Source organism: Podarcis pityusensis (assembly GCF_964106645.2).
Source record: "Podarcis pityusensis genome assembly, chromosome: 7".
In the NCBI taxonomy this organism is placed as follows: domain Eukaryota; kingdom Metazoa; phylum Chordata; class Lepidosauria; order Squamata; family Lacertidae; genus Podarcis; species Podarcis pityusensis.
Genome location: NC_138031.1, coordinates 47,597,732 through 47,618,763, shown reverse-complemented (window position 1 = coordinate 47,618,763; position 21,032 = coordinate 47,597,732). Strand labels below are relative to the sequence as shown.

The window sequence follows — 21,032 nt, the reverse complement described above, 5'->3', positions numbered from 1 at the left end:
CAGTAACTTTTAGCCAAATTGTGTGTGTGTGTGTGTGGCCAAACATCATCTGCATTTCACTGTCAGGTGGACCATACCCTCCAACATTTCTACGATGAATATAGGGAGGTCCCATTCCTTAATGATAATTTTACTGTTTATACCCCACACATCTTACCAGGTTGCCCCAGTCGCTCTGGGCTGCTTCCGACATATATAAAAACATTTAAAAAAACTTCCCTATACAGGATGGCCTTCAGACAGCTTGGGGGTCAGATAACTCCATACCCTCCAACATTTCTCCAATGAAAATAGGGGCATCCTAAGGAAAAGTGGGACATTCCAGGATCAAATCAGAAAACGGGATGGATTCTCTAAATCAGGGATGTCCCTGGGAAATAGGGACACTTGGTGGGTCTGGTAGACTCCCCAGATTCAGGAGCTGGCACAAATAGCTCCATTGCATTGGGTTTCCCCTTTCACTAATATCCACAATCCAGCAAAAATAGTTACAGCATGGCTTTATATTTAATCAGTGCTCACATTTCTGTACTTCTTCTTCTGAAGAAATGCTACTCAGAATATTTGTGATATAAACAGTGTAATCCTTTGCGTATCTACTCAGAACTAAGCCCCATTTTCAGGAGTGCTTCCTCCCAAATGTGTGCACCGGATTTCAGTCTAGATATGTAATAAGCATATGCAGAAGTAGCTAGGACTAAATCCAACCGAACAAGAGGTACTTATTTGTAACTAGACATGCATAAACTTAGGCTGCATGTTTCCGTTCTCTTTTCTGTTTCCCTCTGGAAAATCTAAGTACAGTGGCACCTCAGGATGCGAATGGGATCCGTTCCAGAGCCCCATTTGCATCCTGAAGCAAACGCGACCCACGTCTGCGCGGGTCACATTTTGCCACTTCCGCGCATGTGCATGACGTCATTTTGACCATCTGCGCATGCACACATGGCAAAACCCGGAAGTAACACGCTCTGTTACTTCTGGGTCGCTGCAGAGTGCAACCCGAAAATACTTAACTTGAAGCACATTTATCCTGAGGTATGACTGTAATAAGGTGAAGATGTTCGAATTGAATTTAGACCCATAAAGATCATTCTAGTGATTGCATAATAGTATGAGCAAGTTATATTTTTTTAAAAGTGATATGAAACAATAGTTTTCAAAGTACAGAAATTTGAGCTTTGACCCTTAGTATTCTTTAAGGTTTTTTTTTTAAAAATGCTGCTTTTGTTATGTTATGAGAAGCACAGTGAGGATAGATGAGAAGCAAATTGTAAGTAAGTAAATAAGTAGTTACATGTTAAGCCCAGTTCATATCGTGATTTGCTTGCACAAAGATTACTTGGTGGTTAGATTGTGTCCAACCTTTATTAACCATTTATTATACTTTTGTGGGACAGTTATATGACAATAAGCATTCATTCTGCAATTATCTGGATTTACTTGTGGGGTGTTTACCCATCTTCTGCAAATAATTTGTTTATTGCACACTTTTCCATGCATTTCCCATCACATTAAAAAGTTCATGCTTTTTAAAAAGCAGAATTGTTGCAGTAATGTGACAGAGTGTTTTAATGCATTTTAATTGCAGAAACCAAAAGTTCCAGTAAGCATTTGAATTCCTTTTGCAAAATAGTAACAGTGGAAGCTCCTTAGCTTTTGCTAATAACAAGGAGTAATCTAGATTTGAGTTTTTTCCTGTTGATGGTATTAAAGATGGTGCTCAGATATACAAAATAAAAACAAAAAACTCATTATTGTATATAATCTTGGCAATACTGAATTGACCATTATATCTTTGTGTTTTTCCATCTATTTTTCTATGTAGTTTTTTGCCTGCTTCTCCAATGTTCACCTTGTATACTTGTAGATAAGCAGATGTCCTGATAGATTTAATGTATCTTTTATGTTTAGATATGGTTTTCTAAGGCATATGCTTGTAAATCTAATTGTATATACAGTGTCTTTATAAATCTGATAATATTACCTTTCTTTCAGAAAAATGTTGGAAGATTATTCTTTCAAGTTAAGTCCCAAAGCAAAGCGGGCTAAGCAGAGTATATTGTCAGAAGAAGAGAAAGAAAACACAGCTATTGAGTATGTAGTACCTGTATTCAGAGGAAGGTATGTCTCTTTTTCATTGATTTGTGGACAGGAGCAGGGATAAAGAGCATGGTTTGTCTGTGTATCTTTGTAATGGATTTGTTGCTCACATCTGGAAGAAAAGTAGTTGATATATGTATATTTATATAAGGGCCATATTGGTTATCCCTGATATATGTGATGTGGTAGGTTTGTGTTGTGGTGAAAATGAGCTTGACTCTGAACATTTCTACATAGAAGCCAAACCAAAACCAGAACATTTTCATTGCTTTCCCCTGTGATATGATACAGTTGTTGACAACTGCTATCCATCTGTCTCGAGAGACAATGGAATATGCCTCTGGGGTTGAAGTCAAACTGCTACGTTTGCAGCGCTGAAGTGACCTCCTTGAGGCACAAACCTGGTGAGTGTCTATGGAGGTCCTAGGCTGCCCATACGACAGGACCCCTCTCTTGGCCTCACTGATGTGGTCCAAAGGAGTCTTAGGGACTCAGCTTTGGACTTTTGTAGGGTGTATTCCTTAGCCCTTTCTTCTCCAAAAAAAATACCCTAGATGGGCTACCTTCCCAGGTTGATGTGCCCCATCAGCCCCTCACTTCCTTATACAGCAGAAACTGTGGAATTGTTTTATTGGTTTGACGTGACCCCCGCTAATTGATTTGCGATCCTCAATTAGCTCTTTATGGCCGCCCGGCACGCCTCCGCTCTGAGCTCTCAGTCACGCCTCAGCAGAGTTGAACACAGCGGTGAAAACTGTCACGTAGCTTCACTTAGCTTCAGACAAACACACACAGAGTCCAGGTTTGTCCATTTCAGTCCTTTATTCCGACATTCCCCAGGAAATCCCTGGGCTCACCGCAGCCATGACAAACCTGCGCCTTTCTCCCTCAAAGACCAGAGGGGAACTGAACGTAACTCCTCCCAGCTTCGAAAGCTGACGTCAGAATGTTGAGGCATCATGGGAACAACTTAACCAGTTAAGTTCCAAACCCAACAGAAACTACCTTGTTGACTATTGAACTCACTATTAGTGTTGCCTGCTCAATCTGCCAGAGTTTGTCTTTGCGTGCGGGGGAAGTCCCTAATTTGCCAAGGGTTTCAGACCCATCAGCTACCCTCACCTGGTTTAGCCAGCCAGTCAAAGCCATTTCTGGGGGGTGGCTACTGTCGCATGATGAAAGCTTCTAGGAGACACAAGTGAGAGCTGAGTACAGGATGGGGACCAAAGGTAGACAAACTACCCCAGAAGGAGCACAATGTTCCCCCACCTGAAAGGACATTGATAAGAAGACCTGCTGGAAATATAGCCAGTAGACACATGGATGGGACCCAATGTATATCTTGTAAGAGTAGTTGGACAAATCATGTCTATGACACTAACATAGCTTGTGCATGTTTAACGTTTTTCCAGGGTGTAGTATATCATCATGATGTTCTTCCTCACATCACTTTTGATTGGTGCCTTCTATGCATGACTAATTGGGGGCATCATAGGTGCCTTTAAGGTTGCTGCTAGGGGAGCATAGGATTTCAGCTACATTGCAATGGCATTAGCACAGCTGAAACATTGCTTTAAGAGTGAACTCTTTTTTTCTCTTACTATTAAGTCCACAGGCAGACACATTTAAGATTGAAGAGTACAATGCACTTTGCAGTGTGTGAGAGAGAGTTTTGGTGCTTATGCAGAAGAAATATATTGTGATAACAGCTGGCACAGGCATACCCTTAAATACAGATGTGGAGTAGCCAGTTGTCTTTAGACTCTACTAGTCCTGTAGGCATGCTTGGGATTTGTATATGGGGGTTAAGTGATGGGATAGGAATTCCTTCACCATTATCACCACTACTCTGCTCTCATTAATATTTCTTAAAGTGTTGAAAAGCTCACTTAATCCATTGTCATATGGTTGCACAAATTTGACATACCATCTATGCTTTTGTGCCAGAATGGGACATGCTGTTTCACACCATTTCTGTCCATTTATTCTCTGAAGGATAAGAGTCCAGACTCATTTTCCATGTGCAAATTATAAATCATATCTACATTCTCTTACAAGGACAGCTTGCACCTTTCCATTGACAGATGATTTGCCAGAGAGAGGCAGTGTGTTTTTTAAAAAATGATTACATCAGAAAGCTATCTAGAGATATAACACATTAGCTGCCCAGTGTTCTGGTTGGAAGCCAACAGAGTTGGGCTTGGGGCCTGCAAGATATGTGTTCATAAGCAAATAACTTTTTAAAAAGTTAATTTGTAGCTCATTTCATAACTTAGTTACACAACTTGATTTATCTCTGATTTACTGGTCTGATCCAGCAATCTCTTCTTATGTTCCTAACCCTGTTGTATAAGATGATATATCTGCACACATTAATCTAATCATTAAAAAGCCTTTACACGAGTCTACACTGTACTTTAATAGTTCTTTAAAAGCATGCTCTATCCAAAAGCAGAAATTGACCCCAATTCATGGGTTGGATGGATTTGATGTTTTTAGTGGTGATTAGGTTTTACATTGTAAAGAGCTATGTGCCATGCTAAAGAGTTTCATTTGAAGGAGATTGCAGTCAAGCATAAGTATGCACGAGTACTAGTTAATGCATGAAGGAGTTACAATAATAGAGCTGGGTTCCTAGACTGAGCTAGGTCATACCCCTTTTTATCTGATGTTCCATCTCTCTCCTTGACCTGCTACTTGACCTGCTGGAGGGTGAGTTAGGCTAACATTTTGAATCCAGGCACTCAGCCAATTCTTTATTTACCCCACACATGTGGGATTCATATTTTCCTCCCACATCGTGAAATACACCCACCCATTCCTTTAACAATAGTTTGAAGCAAACCATTGTTGATTTTTGTTGGAAGGGGGGACAATGCTGTGGTCCTTAATATAAAATTCTATTTAGAGATAGGTTTGAATGGAAGGGATAAGAGAACACTGCAATCACTTATAAATTAATTTCCGGAAACAGGACTTAATTTGCACCAGAGCTAATAGAGTTCAACCCTGACACACATTTCCAAGGCTAGGAATTAACTGTAGTACAGAGGGAGCCAATGTAGTGACCTCTTGATGTTGTTGGACTACAGATTCCATGAGTATCAACCACCATGGCCAAAAGTCAGGGGTGACCGAGGTTGCTGTCCAACAACATCTGGAGGCTATCCCTTTTGCTATCACCTGGGCTATCCCTTTTGCTACAATATGTAGATAAGGGAGGATTAACCTGACCCTTAACATGTACATCAGAGCTTTCCAAACTTTTCATGTTGGTAACATACTTTTTAGACATTCATCATTTCGCAACACAGTAATTCAGTTTTACTAACAAACCAGAGATTAAACTAACCCCTTTCCTGCCCCAGGATGAGCTTGATGAGCATTATCAAAACACACCTACACACTGCAGCCAACACTCTAATGTGTCATGACACACAGTTTGGAAAGCTCTGATGTATATTTCATAGATAAGTGAAGGAGTCTTGGTATCCTCCTTTCTAGAAGTTAAGCACCAATGACAGGCAAGCTATAATATAATTAAGTGTGAGATGTGTTTTGTTTTTAACTTGGTTGCTTTATTACATGTTTTAAATATAATTGCACTGCTTTTAGCTGTAATTGTAAAAGCTGTGTCTAAAAAAAATAAAATACTGTGTCAGATTTTCAGAGCCATAATGAACTGAAAACATGTACATTGAGCATTTTGATTCACCCACTTGTCTTCTCATTTTTCCTTTCTCCACTTCAGATGGTGGTTATCATAATAGAAATCCAAGAAGACCTTGTAGAGAAGGTCCATTGCCTTTAAAATGGAATAGGCTGAACTAAATAAAATATTTTGTCTTCTATTCAATGTAAAAAATATATATTGCAGACAAACCCATATCAGCGGGATTACAGACACAGAAGAAGAAAGAATAAAGGAAAGTGCTGCATATATTGCGAGAAGGAACCTTATGGCAGCTGGGGAAGGAATTACTGTAGCCAAAAAGGAAACTTCATCTTCTATGGAAAAAGAAACACATCAGAAGAAGTCAAGAAAAATAGCAATACAAGAGACAGCTGAAGAAATGGTTCTAAAGAAAACGGTACTACAGCTATGGAATCATGCTTTTTTTGTTGTTGTAAAAGAACTGTAGGAAACATAACTACAGCCATAGTTAAGCACATTTGTGACCTTTGATTTCAGAGGGAAATATTCAAACTGCTGAATTCATTTCTTGATTTGGTTACCAAAATCAATGGGACCCTATCTCTAAGCACATTCCCTAAAAACAGAACCTTACACAAGCTCCTTTGTTGTTCACATCCAACCCTTTTTTCTACCTTTCTCTCCCAGGCGTACCAAAGTCTTTCCTTACCACTCTGAGATCCATCTTGATCTGCCCACCTCCCAGCTATTCACCTATTCATATAGCTTCACTCTGTCCACCATATGCTTTTCCCAGATAGCCCAGTTTCAAGGACCCCCTAATAAGAGATGTGCCATTCCTTACATCCACATTGGACTGCCTTGATATTTGAGCCTCGGGGAAATTGCTAGGTTTCTCAGTTAAACCTATGATCCCCAATGAGTAAATAAGTAAAAAAATATTTACCCAATCTAATATACTACAGTTCATACAAGTCGCCCAGGGCAGGTGACAAAGTTCAGTTTCTTGACAACTTCCATAAACTTTACTTCTGAGTAAGTGCACTCAGCTAATTATCAGAAAATCTCAAACAACCCCCATGTTTTTATTTTAAAAGTTGGTCCTTTTGTAAAATTATAGCAGCATGCAACAAGCATAGTTATTTCTTCTCTACTTGTTCTAGAGTAGCCTTGTAGAGTTGTCAGCAGCATACCAGATTGGGAAAGGTTGTTGTAAACAAAAATAATGTTTCCCTGTTATAAAACTATAGTGTATCCAGGTGATAAAGTTTAAGATGATTCTTTGCCTTGCAGTTAAGTGATAAGATAGAATTCCACAGAAAGTTAAATGAAGACAAACTGTTACATGCTCCTGAATTTGTTATCAAACCTCGTTCCCACACTATCTGGGAAAAACAGAATGTCAAATTACACTGCACTGTGAGTGGCTGGCCAGAGCCTCGTGTTACATGGTAAGCTTCTTTCTTTATCAGCACTGCATGTGGTTGATTATATATGTGCGTTTAAAATGGCTAAAATGAAAATAAAACTCAAGCGTTTTTTGCATTGAGAGAGATAAAACTGATCAGAAGGCTTGAAATGTTCTCCAGTCTGTAAGCCGTAATTTTGGACAATGCCACACTGCTTTGTGCATGCATAAAGCCATTCTCATTGGTGAATTTGTATATTTCATTTTTGAATTTGAATCTTAGCTCATGCATCATTAATTGGATAATCTGTACTTAGTTATGATTGCTGACACACCCTGAGCAGAGATGATAATAGTACCTTTGATGTGAGACTGAAGTGTGTGTGGACTGGGCAGAGGAACTGCACACACAGCAGCCCTTGTATACACTGTAATCTACAATTCAATTAGTCATTCAATCTGTATTCCAACTTTCAGTACTGAAAACAAATCCAAGCCTGATTTACAATATACAAACTAAAGAATCAGAATACCTTCCCCACTCATCTCGGTGGAAATTGGAAAGCTAATCTATATACAATGCACGTTAATTGTACAGATTGGTATCCCCACTGAAATGAATGGGGCTCTGCCATATGTATGAGAAACCCAAGTGCGCATATGGGTGAATAGATTAAATCCACTTCTATTGATTCCAGAGAGCGTAGTTTCACAGTACAGTTTTTAATGTTTCCATCATTCCAGAGTTCTTGATAGACATATAATGTTAAATATAAGTATATATCAGGGATGTCCAACAGGTCGATCACGATCTACTGGTAGATTCCTGGGAGGTTTTGGTAGATCGTGGTTGATCACTGGGTTCCTTTCCTTAGTATTGGTAAAATCGAATCTGCAGAATGGAAGACAGAGTTTTCTCAGTGAGGCTGTGTGTTTCTCCAGCAATTTGTTCCTCCTTCTCCCCCAAAACTCTTAAAATCGGAAAGCTCAACAACTTTCACCTGAACCCCTAAAAACGGGGGTAGATCACTGCCACCCCTGGTATATATCAATATGTATGGTTTAGAATTCCATGTAATAATGTACTTTATTGAGATTCCATTAGGTGTTTAGGCGGCAGTTCCATCCAAACTTACTTGCAAGTAAGCCCCACTGAATGCAGTGAGACTTGCTTTGGAGTAAATGTGCATGGAATCGTACTGTGTGCATTTAGCCCCCAATGGAAAGAATGAGGGAGGGTCTGAACAGGTGTTTTGCTTTGGGATACCAAATGCAGTGAACCTGATCTGACAGCTCTTGTTCATCATTGATTAAACAAATGTCATGCATGTACTTGAAGTGAACTGCATTAATAGAAGCATTGAGAAATTACAAGATCTGTGGTCGAATAGGCTGTAGTGGCCTCTTCTGAGGAATTCCTTATATTGCATTGGGATGCATTTCATTTAATCATGCTGCTTTATGGGTTTCAATGAAAAAAGATATGGAAACTCCAGGATATTTGAGACTCTCGGCAGTTAGTGCAAACTATTAGTACACAGTAAGAGCAGGAGTGTTGCAACCCCAGATTAGCAAATGATTTACCTCTCCTGGAATTTTTACTCATCAGATATTAAATGGTCCATCTTAAGTGAGCAGCTTTTTATTTATATCTGGACATAAATATATATATTGTCTGAGCCAAGCACACTGCTTGGTTTTCATCACATCCCTGCAGGTTGCCTTAACAAGGACATGGAATAACTGTAGCATCTTATACAGAGCAGCTGAAAAAGTGGGAAAGGTTGTTCCGGTTTTGCTGCAGTGAAATTGCTCCTTGCTCTCCCCTAGAATGATAGGATTGTAGAGATGGAAGGGACCCTGAGGGTCATCTAGTCCAACTCCCTGCATTCAAGAGGCACAAGTTTCCTCTGTTTTAAGATGTTCTATACACATGTACTAAGTCTAAGTACAGTATAAATGCCAAACAACAAATAATTTGTGAAGGTATCATTCCCGACTTTGTCTTAAAGTTCAGCACCATTTATATTTAACATGTGCACCTGTGTGCACTAGTCTAAATTGTCCATCACAGAAGGTGCTGACAGGCAGCCTTTTATGTGAAGATTGATAGAAGAGACAGATTTAGTTGTAACTTTGTTTTGGAAGAGCTAAATATAACACTGCTGGCCGTTCAACAAGGTGTCACTTTATTGTTTGCTGAAATGGACTGGGTCTCCTGGTTTTTGTTTTTGAATCAAGTGGGGGAAATGACAGTATTAAAAATAGCTTAGGTGCTGAAATATGCAGATGGTTCATTCACTTATGCCGCAAATCAAATGAAATAGCCTGGATCAATATGTGTGTGTGTGTGTATACACACATATATATGAAAACTGATATTTCATATTTAACCATCATATTTCTTTATATATGTAATTATGGCCCACCTTTCCATCAAATTATCTACCAGCCAGCCTATATCCAAATAAAAATAAACTGAGCTAAAACCAGTTGTAATTACAGCACAGAACAAATAACAACAAACCATTAAAGCTAAATGGGTAAGGGGAATCCAGGAACATCACATATCTGCTTCCTTAGAAGTGCTATAAACAAAGAAAGCTTGCTGCCTAAGGACAATAGATACATGTACTTTGAATATGAAATCAACCTTGGCTCTGTATTGTGTAATCACCCACTAGACCTAAAATGTTGGCAAAACACAGAGAAGAACCTTTTTATCTGAGTGAATGGGCAAAATTGTATGGGAGAATGTTGTTTTAAGTTATGCTGGACAGGTGCTATTTAGAGCTTCAAAGCTCAGTAGCAAAACTTTGGGTCCAGAAATCTACTGGAAACCAGCAAAATTGACAAAAAATCAGCACAATGTTTTTATGTGGAAAGTTCAGGTTAAAACCCTTGCTGCCATATTCTGGACCATCCATGGTGGCCAAATAGAATTCAAAGGCAGGTCCACAAAGAGTAGCAGTCAAACTTTAACAGAAGCAGTTCATGTGTGACAGTGGCCACATCCTCAGTTTATTCAGTTTTATGTGTTGAGTAATGGCTGCGTTGTAACACACTGAAATCAGGAGATATTAAAATGGATGTCTCCATGACTAATGTCAAGATAATATAATCAAGCAAAGTTTTGCTGCACTCATTTTTCCTGCTCTGGCTAAAACCCAAATCATGTGTACAGTATAATGGGTGCTGTGTGTGCAGTTCCCCTGCCCAATTCCTATGTGCACAAGAATTCTCAGTTAGATCCTACAAATACTGCCAATCAGGTGCCAGAATGCAAAGCAGGTCATTAAATTTAGTGCCTCCCACTCTGCCAGCTGATGGGTGATACTCTGAGAATCTAACTGGGTTCTATATTGGGATACATGCTATTTTGCAAATCTACACATTGTTTTATTCACAGTTCATGCACCATTTTAATACTGTTTTTTCTTAGGTACAAAAACCATGTTCCCATCAATGTCCACATTAATCCTGGCAAATATGCAATCGAAAGTCGGTATGGGATGCACTCTCTGGAAATAAACAAGTAAGAGACTAGCAGTACAGCTTACTATTGTTCCTGCTGATTCAGAACTGGGTAATAATTGCCAGCATATATGTAATGTGTGTGTGTTGCTTATGAAGGTGCTGTTATAAAGCTACCAATATCAAAAAAGATGTATATGCTGAAACAGAAACTATTCTGGGGGGTTTTCAGCTGGATTGAGGCTCTTATTAACAAATCTGGACTAGATTTGATGGCCTTTACACTACTTGATTGATCCATTTTTTTCTACTACTGTATAATCAAAATTAATTCTCTGATCTAGTGTTGTTACCCCTATTGTATTTGAGCATGTAATTTCTTGTAGTTCAAATAGAACCACTAATTGCTGGACAATTTGCCCTCTAGAATCTGGCTATGGAAGGGGGACTGCAGTGTTATTTCTTCTGTGAGCTTGGATTGCTGTTTTGGCTGCAATTTATCCTCTTTTAAGTAATCTAATCATCCCTTCATGGGGTCTTTTAGATTTTGATTAAAAGAGTTTCTGAGCTTTCAAAATCAGAGTCTTTCTCACACTAAGGTCATCCTTCTTTTACGACTCCATATTGATTTAAAGCAAGATCCTGTGATTTCTTAGCCTTTAATTGGGGAAGTTACAAAAGAGAAATTCCTTCACAGAGCGTGATTAATGAGCAACAGATCCTGTTGGTGTTGAGGCCTTCACAAATTCTGATTTCCCATGACTGCAGGGGTCTCAAGGAAACCTGCCGGTCCCGTTCAAGCTACATATTCTGGGATGCTGTTGCCTCAAGAACAAAACGTGTATATATTTATGGGATGTAATCCCAGAAAATGTGGGAGGAAGATCTGGAGTCAATGCTATCTTGACCTACTGGGACAATAACAAAACTATCAAAATCTTCTTGATCTGAGTCGATGGAAAGACATGGTGTGACTATCATATATGACATGATTCTCTCTTTTTTTTAATCCTGGAAAGGGATGGTGTTGTAATGACAAATTAGTAAAACTTTTTTCTTAGAAGTTAATAGGTGGAACAGTTTATGTTTTGAGTTTTATGGCATACAGCCTTGGATCCTGCTTGTGTGTGATTACTCGGTCTGACCAAATTCAATTACTCCCAGTAAGTATGCATAGAATTGCAACCTGAGTTTGTGAATTTGATCATAGATATAGTAACAGTTAAATCATGATACACATGCACCACCCTTTTCTCCCTTGAGATTAACAAACAAGTTGATTTGTCAACACTTGAATGGAAAATACTAAATTTATCTAAATAGGGTTTGTTATTTATCTTCCATTCAATATTTTTCTTTAGAGTATGACGTGATTGTTTTTGTGTGGTAGATGGAGCATAGCTACAGATAGCAATTTTCAATTGGAAATATATGCTGGCTAATCCTTCTGAGTAATGAATTGTCACACTTTTGCATACTTCCAATGAAATCCAGTTTCAAATATGGGAAATAGCCTTTTCTGTCAGTGTTAAAACTACTGCTAAAATAAGTAGTGTAAGCTACCTTTAAAAATTATATCATGTGAAGTGAAATATTGTTTTTCCTCTATTTTCTTGAGATGTTATCTTGCCTCCCTCCTCTTTTTCCAAATGGAAACGTAGTTTTATTTATATAGGAAAAGTCTACAATCAACTAAGTAATCTTAAAATTGCTACAAAGGGTTATTGATGCATTTCACACTATTTACAGTGATGAAGAAAGACTATGTGATCCATGAAACTTTAAGGTTATCAATACAAGGGAAACTCATATTGATTCAAAAGGTAAATAATAAACAGTAACTTGGTTCACATGTAGTGCTAATCCATAAGTTTGCACTGGAAGACTGGGTCTAGGAAGAGCCTCAGCCTTGCATGCTTCCTTTTCCTTCCACACCTTATGTACTCCAGTTAATTAGTTTCTGGTTTTTAGAGAACCATAGCTCGTCATTGCATATGAACTGGAGAATTATGTTTTATGCTTGCCTGGCAAATCAGAATTGCAAACCAGGGGTGATTGAAAGCCAAGGAGTTCATCCAGACTTCTGTTTGTCCCACTACTCCCCCCCAGAAATGCCAATCTTTCTTGCTGAATTGGAGCAAATGTCAATTGCATCTTCCATGGATTGACATTTGCTCCGATTCGGTGCTAACGAGTGGGTTTTCCTGGAAAATGGCAGGGCAAACAGAAAACTGCTTGGACCCTTGCTTTTTAGGGCAAGTGGAAGTGTGGATGAGCCCAGGGTTTGCAATTCTGGTTTGCAATTTGATTTCATGGTACAGGATCAATGTAATGGCAAATTTTGGTTTGTCAAAAAAAGAATATAAACACAAGAAGTAATTTAAAACAACTTGGTGAAGAAATGCACAAGCCTAAGGCTCTTTCCAGGCTTATTCTAATAGTGCAAAATTATGATTTGGTGTTACATTTGAACCAAGCAACAAGTACTTTCAATGAGACTGAGAGAGTGAAACACAGAATAGCGTGACAATATTTTGGGGGGTTTCTTCAGCATAGTGTTAGTCATACAGTTATCCCATTTGTACCATATTGTCTGTTGCAGATTTCTGTGTGAACATTATTTATATTTCATAAAACGTGTACACCGCTTGACAGTAAAAAATATCAAAGTGGTTTACGAAAAGATAAAACAATTTTTTAAAAAAATCACAATCATAGTTTAAAATGTACAAAAGTTAAAATAATAAAACAGGTTAACATTACCTAAGTGTTTGAAGCTGCTGGGTAGGGTTAGCTCCTCCCCATTAGATAGATCCACACCATTCATTTGTAGCACATTCAATGCTACAACATGATTTCCCCCAAAGATTTCTGGGAACTGTAGCTTCACCCTCAAAGAACTACAATACCCAGCACCCTTAACAAACTATAGTTTCCAGGATCGTGTGCTTTGAATGTATATTAAATGTATGGTGTGGATTTGCCCTTATTTGGTCATCTGCCTGTTATGATCCTAAAACTGTTTACCTAGATGCAGACTACTTCAGGTTTTGAACATGCTATGTAGTTTCTACAGAAGAAGGCATGGTTTAGGCATAAAAATACTGTCACACCATCATTCTTCATTTTTGAGATACTGTTTCATATTGTGTGCTAAACCTAAATTAGGAGGGAGAGATTTCCAAGCCAACAGACTGATATGTGGCATGACATTTCGCAAGCCGGACAAACACTGACAAGTTACCTGATCATTCCATTCAAGTTATCAGGGAATTTGTTGACATCCTTGTAAGATAAAAGTTGGTGAAGGCTAGGAAGAAGAGAAAAAGAAATATTAGAATGCTAGTCCATAGAGAGGCTGCAACCTATGTGCAGGTTGCACATTTATTTCTTGGAATATTGTATACAGTTTTGCTCACCTCGTCTCAAAAAGGACATTGTAGAGTTGAAAAGGGTTCAGAAAAAGGCAACAAAAGTGATGAAGGATATGGAGTGATTCCCCTATGAGGAAATGTTGCAGCATTTGGGACGTTTTTAGTTTTAGAGGAAATGCGAGCAAGAGGTGACATGATAGCTATTTATAAAATTATCCATAGATAGAGAAAGGTTTTTCTCCCTTTCTCGCAGCACTAACATCCATGCACATCTGATGAAGGGAACTGTTGGAAGAGTAAAAACAGATAAAAGAATATATAACTTAATTTGATGATGGGAACTTGGACTTGTATCCAACAAGGACTTCCACTTGTGCAACAGAACTTTTTTCTCCTTTCCCCCTGTATCCTCACCAAATCTGCTGTGGAGGTTTGAGGGGAAATCCAAAACAGATTTGGGGAGCACACATGGTGAGGAAACAGAGGCGTTCTGTTGTGGAACTACCTATGTGAATTTGACAGCTTTATTGGATACAGCCCTAATGATTAGACTTGCCTCACACAACTGAATGAGTTTTTTTGATGAGCCAGATTTTATTAGTAAGAATAAATGAATGTAAGCTACTCCTATTTTATTTCATTTGGTTGATGTAAAGTGTGATTTGGATTTTTAATGACTTATTTCTTCCTGTTTTAAATAAATTGTGTGGTAAAGTAGTTGACTTCTGAGTCATCCCCCTTTTCTTCACAGAACTGAGGAGGTGAAAGCAGCTGGGTTACATTATCCCACAATGCCTGCCAAATAATCAAATTTTCCTTAAAAAAATTAATGTCTGTGGCAGTTATGAGCAAAGGGAATCCTTGTGCCAATGCTGTCCTCCCAACTGAAGGGTCAGTGTTGTGCCTGATCATATGCCCAAATAATGATTTCTTGCATAAATTGTTGGAGACACCTTAAGATCAAATTGCTACAGTTTGGAGCTAAAGGAGTTGTCCAGAATATTTTAACCATCTATCCCTAGTGTAAGCAATCTGGAATTTGGACATGGAATCTAACATAATGTCTCTCTCCCTTGCACACCCTTCTCTATTTCTTTCTCCTTCTCTAGAGTAAACCTGTACTGGCATATCAAAATGTTAGTACAGCACAATGTTGGTACATCCTGAATCTGTACCAGATTCTGATTGACCCATGGTGATTCATGAATTCCTGAGTTCCCAAGGAGAAATGATCTCCCTTGTTGGTATTGTTTTACAGCTTCAACCACATTTACAGGTTATGAGCTTTGCTGGATAAATGTTTCAGCATTTAACATTCAAATTCCCCTTCTTTTGAAGAAGGTTAAAATATCCATCTATTTCTATAGCATAATTATTAGCAATTATTTGAAATTGTGGTTCTCTCTTACCTTGGTTCTTAGGATGGTGGATCCTAATCCTACTCTGAATGTGGCATTAGAAAGTAATAATTAGCCTGACTAACTAGAACTTAGTACTTTAAGGACTTTAATAGACACTAACAGTGAGGCTAAATATGCCTTTCAGACCAAGATTGTCCTTCTGCCAGACATGGCTTTATTTACATGGGGAGGGTCATTTCAGTACTTTTATCATTGAAGCCGCAGAGCTTCTCCCAATACATATTTTATCCCTGGCAAGTTTATTCTGTCACCTTGGTCCTGTGCACATGACTTAATGTTGAAATTAATTATCCACATAACTTTTTTTAAACTCTGAAGAGTCTACATCCCAGAAAAAGTTATGGCTCTGCTGTAAGAGTTCATCAAGTATGTGCCCATTTATTGTGCTTATTTTAAAGCTAAGCTTGTAGATACAGAAAGAAATTCACCAGTACAGCCCCTTCATTATTATTATTTGAGCATCTCTGCCAGCTCTCACTTGGCTCTGAAGTACCACCTGCAGCATCCCACCTGTGCCTAGGAGCCTTGCTTCCCTCTTTTGCTCTGCAGGCTCCCACACCTTCAAAATAACAAGAAACTACGGTACTCATGAGTGTCAGGAGCCCCTTTCAAAACGGTGTGCAATTTGACACAGGGGCTGCATCTGGGTGATGGGAATTGGTTGATAACACCACATTCACATGTGGAAGTATTCTCCCTGCACACATAGATGACAACTTGGGATCCAAGCTGCTGCTGTGATTTTTACCTTTGCTCTTTTCCATGCCCTAGTCTGATTTAAAGATCCACTCTCATCTCCAAACTTCACTTCACATTAAGTGCATCTGCTGTAAGGAATAGTAGCAGCCCACCTTCCATGAATTTCTTACTTTCTCATCTAATGTTCCTGGAGAATCTGATAAGATGCAGGCCTCCTCCCAAATAAAGCTCATGAGATTTCAGTTCCTAATACAATTGTTCAGGATTAAGAGTGGGGGTTTGAGTGACTAGGGCATAAGACCCCATGGAAATGTTTTTCCTGGTGCGATGCAGCGCACACTGTCCTATTTCTTCATTGGCAAAAGACAACTCTGCCCCATAAACTGGACCAAATTGTTCCATGAAGAAAAAACAGGTCCACAAGAAACTGCTTTAGTGGAGAAATTTGTTCCTGAGAGCAAGTATTAAGAACCCGAGGTAAGGCTGAAATAACTAAAATACAAAACCCTTTAACAGCTGCTTTTCTCATTTCTCTTTCTGTTGAAACCCTTCAATAACGTTCCAGCACTCTCCCCTTTTACCAGCTCTCTTAACTACTTTGCTGTATTCCTATTACATTCCTGCTACCCTCCCACAGTTCTGAAACATTTTGGCTGATGCCTGACCCTCTACTAAATAGAAATTTTATATATTTGGGATGCACAAAAGTTGAATTCGGTCAATAAAGTGAAATTCTCTTCTAGTGGTAGGAATAGATTTGATACTTGCAAAGCCAGCATGGGTGAATGAGAAGAGTGCTTGTTTGCATGCATCTAGGGGTAAGAATGTGGTTGAAATGTTAGAAGGGGAAAAATGGGAGATATAAAGTGAATGTGAACATCCATATTGTTTGCTGGTGAGCATTAAGCAGGTAACTAGAAAAGGCACATGAGCTAATTCAGGATTAGTAACATTTGTATTCAGTTATATATTTCTGTTCCACATCTACTTTTTAAAAACTCTCATAAAGCCTACTCATTATTTATCACTCAGAATTGAATTATACAATTATTTTGAAGTCATGAGAACTAGTAGTAACCTTTTTCCTTCTACATTAACATATTCTAGTTCAAGGATCATTCCTTTTAGATAGAGGACACCTTTATCAACACTGAGCAACATTTTGACTAGCAATGCTGGAGGATATTGCTCATTTTAAAAAAACACCCATAAATATAAAAATGTAACTCTTCTGTTGACAGCGACATTATTGCTAATCCTTCCATTCTTTTCAGATGTGATTTTGAAGACACTGCACAGTATCGTGCTTCTGCCATGAATGTAAAAGGAGAGCTTTCAGCCTATGCTTCCTTGGTGGTGAAGAGTAGGTTTGCCAAAAGTGAATTATTTGGATTTGCATTGCACCTTTTTACAATTCTCTCTAGTAGCTAGAATTTTTGCCCTTTTCTTTCCTAGGATACAAGGGAGAGTTTGATGAGAGTTGTTTCCATGCAGGAACTGTCACCCTACCCTTGAGCTGTAAGTTGTTAACTAATCATTGCTATATACTGTAAGAAATAGGGTTTTTTAAAGTATTTGAATTCTTTTGTGGCTTTACCACATGTCTGAGAGTTGATGGCATTCTTCAGCTTGTCAAGGAAGGGAAGGACACCCAGCTCTTCCAAGACAGGCCGAGTCTTGCTGCTGTCAATTGTTTTGTTATTGATAGTATGTTGCCCATTGCCTCATCTGCTTGCTGCAGTCTGTGACGATCTCTCCAGACAAGGTTTTCAGCAGTGCAGTTTTCCTGACTGTTGGTCCAAAGGCTGTCTTCATGCCTTTGTACATGTTGCGAGTTTTGAGTTGAATGCTCTGACACAGCTTCAGCCAGTAGTCATTGGCACATTGTCTGGCAATCCGGTGGGCATCGTTCCTTGTCTTTCTCAGTACAGCAGGGCGCATGCTTGTAGTTCACAAGAGCCTCACGCTTTACAGAAGCAACAGGTTTCATGTCCTTAATGCTGGCCTCAAACCATTCGGAGATCTGCTGCTCTCTTTTGCCAAAAGAGGACATAGTTGTGTTGTAGGTTGCCTCTTTGATGTAGTTCTACCTTGTTTTGATGCTGTCTTTGGGCAGTTCAGTAGTGCTTGTTTGATGGAATCAAAGAAGTATTCACAAAGTTCAGGTATGGTTGTTCTGGTGGTGTTGATTAGAGGCCGCACTTTCTGCTTTGTGCTATGATCCTCTTTGGCTGGAGAATAAGCACATTTCTTCTTCTTCTTCTTCTTCTTCTTCTTCTTCTTCTTCTTCTTCTCACAGTTGGTGTTACTCCACATGGCTATGCCTCCAAGTTTGAGATCCACTTTATAGATACATTTGAGGTTTCCTTTGGAAGAGAAGGTGAAACAATGAGTCTGGGCTGCTCAGTTATCATTCACCCTGATATTAAACGGTTCCAGCCAGAAATCCAGTGGTATAGGAATGGTAAGTATGCATGGCAAGATGAAACTTGTTTGTTATTTCACTTAGGCTATGCTTGCACAGGAGGTTTCTGTGGCCCTGCTTTGTAGGGAAAGGATGGGAAGCATCCCATGAAAGGAACTAAAAAAGAGATATAGTGGAATCCTACACTTGGAGTACTCATTATATCACAGACAGTGCCGCCAACTCTGACTCCACAACACTACCATCAGTTTGGGGACACAGGTGGCACTGTGGTCTAAACCACTGAGCCTCTTGGCCTTGCCGATCAGAAAGTCGGCAGTTCGAATCTGCATGACAGAGTGAGCTCCCGTTACTCTGTCCCAGCCTCTGCCAACCTAGCAGTTCAAAAGCACACCTGTGCAAGTAGATAAATAGGTACCACTGCGGCGGGAAAGTAAATGGTGTTTCCGTGCGCTCTGGCTTCCATCACAGTGTTCCGTTGCACCAGAAGTGATTTAGTCATGCTGTCCACATGACCCAGAAAGCTGTCTGTGGAGAAACGCCGGCTCCCTCGGCCTGAAGTGAGATGAGCGCCACAACCCAATAGATTCTGTTGTTGCATCTTTTTCAACTTGTAGGAGTCCTAATTTCTCCATCCAAATGGGTCCAGACGCATTGGAGTGGAGAAAGAGCTACGTTGACCCTGACTCATGCCAACAAAGAGGATGAAGGCCTTTACACCCTCCGTGTGGTGATGGGGGACTATTATGATCAATACAGTGCTTACGTTTTTGTTCGAGGTAAGTTTTAGTGATGCCAAAGTGTGTTCGTGGTGCTGGTGGTAGTAGTAGTAGTAGTGATAGAGAGCATTTAATGACATGCATACACAGAATACCTTCATGTAATTAAGAATCCTCGGCATAAATCAGAATTATGTGGTAAGTTCTAGGAGTCCATGTAAAAAGTTAAATAAAACAGAAAGTGTTCGAAGCTCTCAGTGCTGTCTCAGAAGAGTTATATTGCTCACCACCTGAGCTTGCTCTCTCATTAGCTCTTGGAACAGAACTTTGTTTTATTTTTGTGGGGTGAAAACATCTCAGGTTTTAAAATAAAAAGGTATTTGAGCAGTGGAATGGAGGGAAGTTGCAGCACAGAGGTCAAAAGCTGGCATTTGGTACATGAGTTCACTTTCCTTTGTTTATAAATAAAGGTGCAAAGGACAAGCATTCTAGAAATTCAATTCAGCTCTTGACTCAGCTGGAAGAATTTAAAGCAAAATTTAACTCCCTATTCAGTTTGCCTTGCCAGAAAGGGAAAAAAAGGGAAATTGTAATTGGGCAGGTAAGGGGAACAGATTATATTTGCCAGGAAAAAGAAAAGGGGGATATGGAATTGTTCTTTTAAGATCCTTGCAGTGTCTGCTTGATTCCTGAACTGCAGCAGTAGTTTTAGATGAGAGTGCCGGGGGGCTAGTGTGAGAGTTTAGTGGAAGACACTTCAATGTTACAGTTCTAGGGCCAAACTGCATGAGCCACAGGAGAGCCATGATTGGAACTCCCATTGCTTTCTGTTAAAACTGCTCAGGGGGAGCCCTCCAATTTTGAACAGAGAAAGAGTACTGAAACAGAGAGGAGTGGGGGATGTTAAACCTTCCCCTGTTTTATTTTTATTGATTTATTGTTTTCTGCCCAAACATTTTGTTTGATTGGTGGATGAAAACATACAGGTACCTTTGAGGCTGTAGCTACTTTTTACTAAAAATAGAAATATCAATGAAAATCTTCTAGATTGGCCCAGAGTCTTGGGCTTCAACATGAAAAATCTCCTGTGCATTTAAGGGGTACAGGCCTCCCGCCACTGTATCCCTGTAATGAGGGATGGCTGTACTGGCTTAAAACGGTAAACCAGTGAACAGCTTAGGGCAAAGTAGTAAGAGGGGAAAGGATAGCACCTCTTCCACCCACAGATTTCCCCTTGCACCACTGCATTATTGTCACGCTGAGACAAACATATGGCTGTGTTGTTTGACAGGCAGTACCCATGTTGGGATCGAGTACACCAGAGTCTATGTGGAATTATTTATTACACAGGCAAACTGCAGAATTTGTTTTAAATCAACATTTTAAATTGTGGCCGTATTGCTATGCACACGGACTTGGAATCAAGGCCTGTTTAAAGGATTTAAGAAGTGGGGCTTACTTCTGAGTGAACATTCACTGCGTGCTACCTTTTAATTTGTTTTACTTCATTTGATTTGGTTTGTGTTAAACTTTTGCACAATGAATACAGTTTCTCCTGGAGGGAGTGTCCCTTTAACGAGTGCTTGAATGAATGCCTCATGAACAAGTGTTTGTGTGATCACATTTCACTGGTTCATGCAGTGACTCTATATCAGTCTCAGCTGCTGAAGGCAGCTGAAGAGAGCAATGCGGACCCTGGAGGCTCTTCACATTCTTGGCTCTATGGCCAAGCCCAGAATGGCGCCAGTTTGCCC

The 21,032-nt window shown here is 39.4% G+C and overlaps 1 protein-coding gene across 2 annotated transcripts in view; it reads left to right on the top strand.

Annotated features, from left to right (window-relative positions):
• The window catches only part of MYOM1 (myomesin 1), a 68,616-nt gene that overhangs the window by 8,250 nt on the left and 39,334 nt on the right, over positions 1-21,032 (top strand). For both annotated transcript variants that reach the window (XM_081013043.1, XM_081013044.1), the window contains exons 3-10: positions 1,999-2,124; positions 5,981-6,194; positions 7,052-7,209; positions 10,609-10,701; positions 17,409-17,497; positions 17,590-17,652; positions 18,434-18,598; positions 19,177-19,338. In XM_081013043.1, coding sequence (XP_080869169.1) covers positions 1,999-2,124; positions 5,981-6,194; positions 7,052-7,209; positions 10,609-10,701; positions 17,409-17,497; positions 17,590-17,652; positions 18,434-18,598; positions 19,177-19,338 — 1,070 coding nt within the window. The remainder of the gene's footprint in view (positions 1-1,998; positions 2,125-5,980; positions 6,195-7,051; positions 7,210-10,608; positions 10,702-17,408; positions 17,498-17,589; positions 17,653-18,433; positions 18,599-19,176; positions 19,339-21,032) is intronic.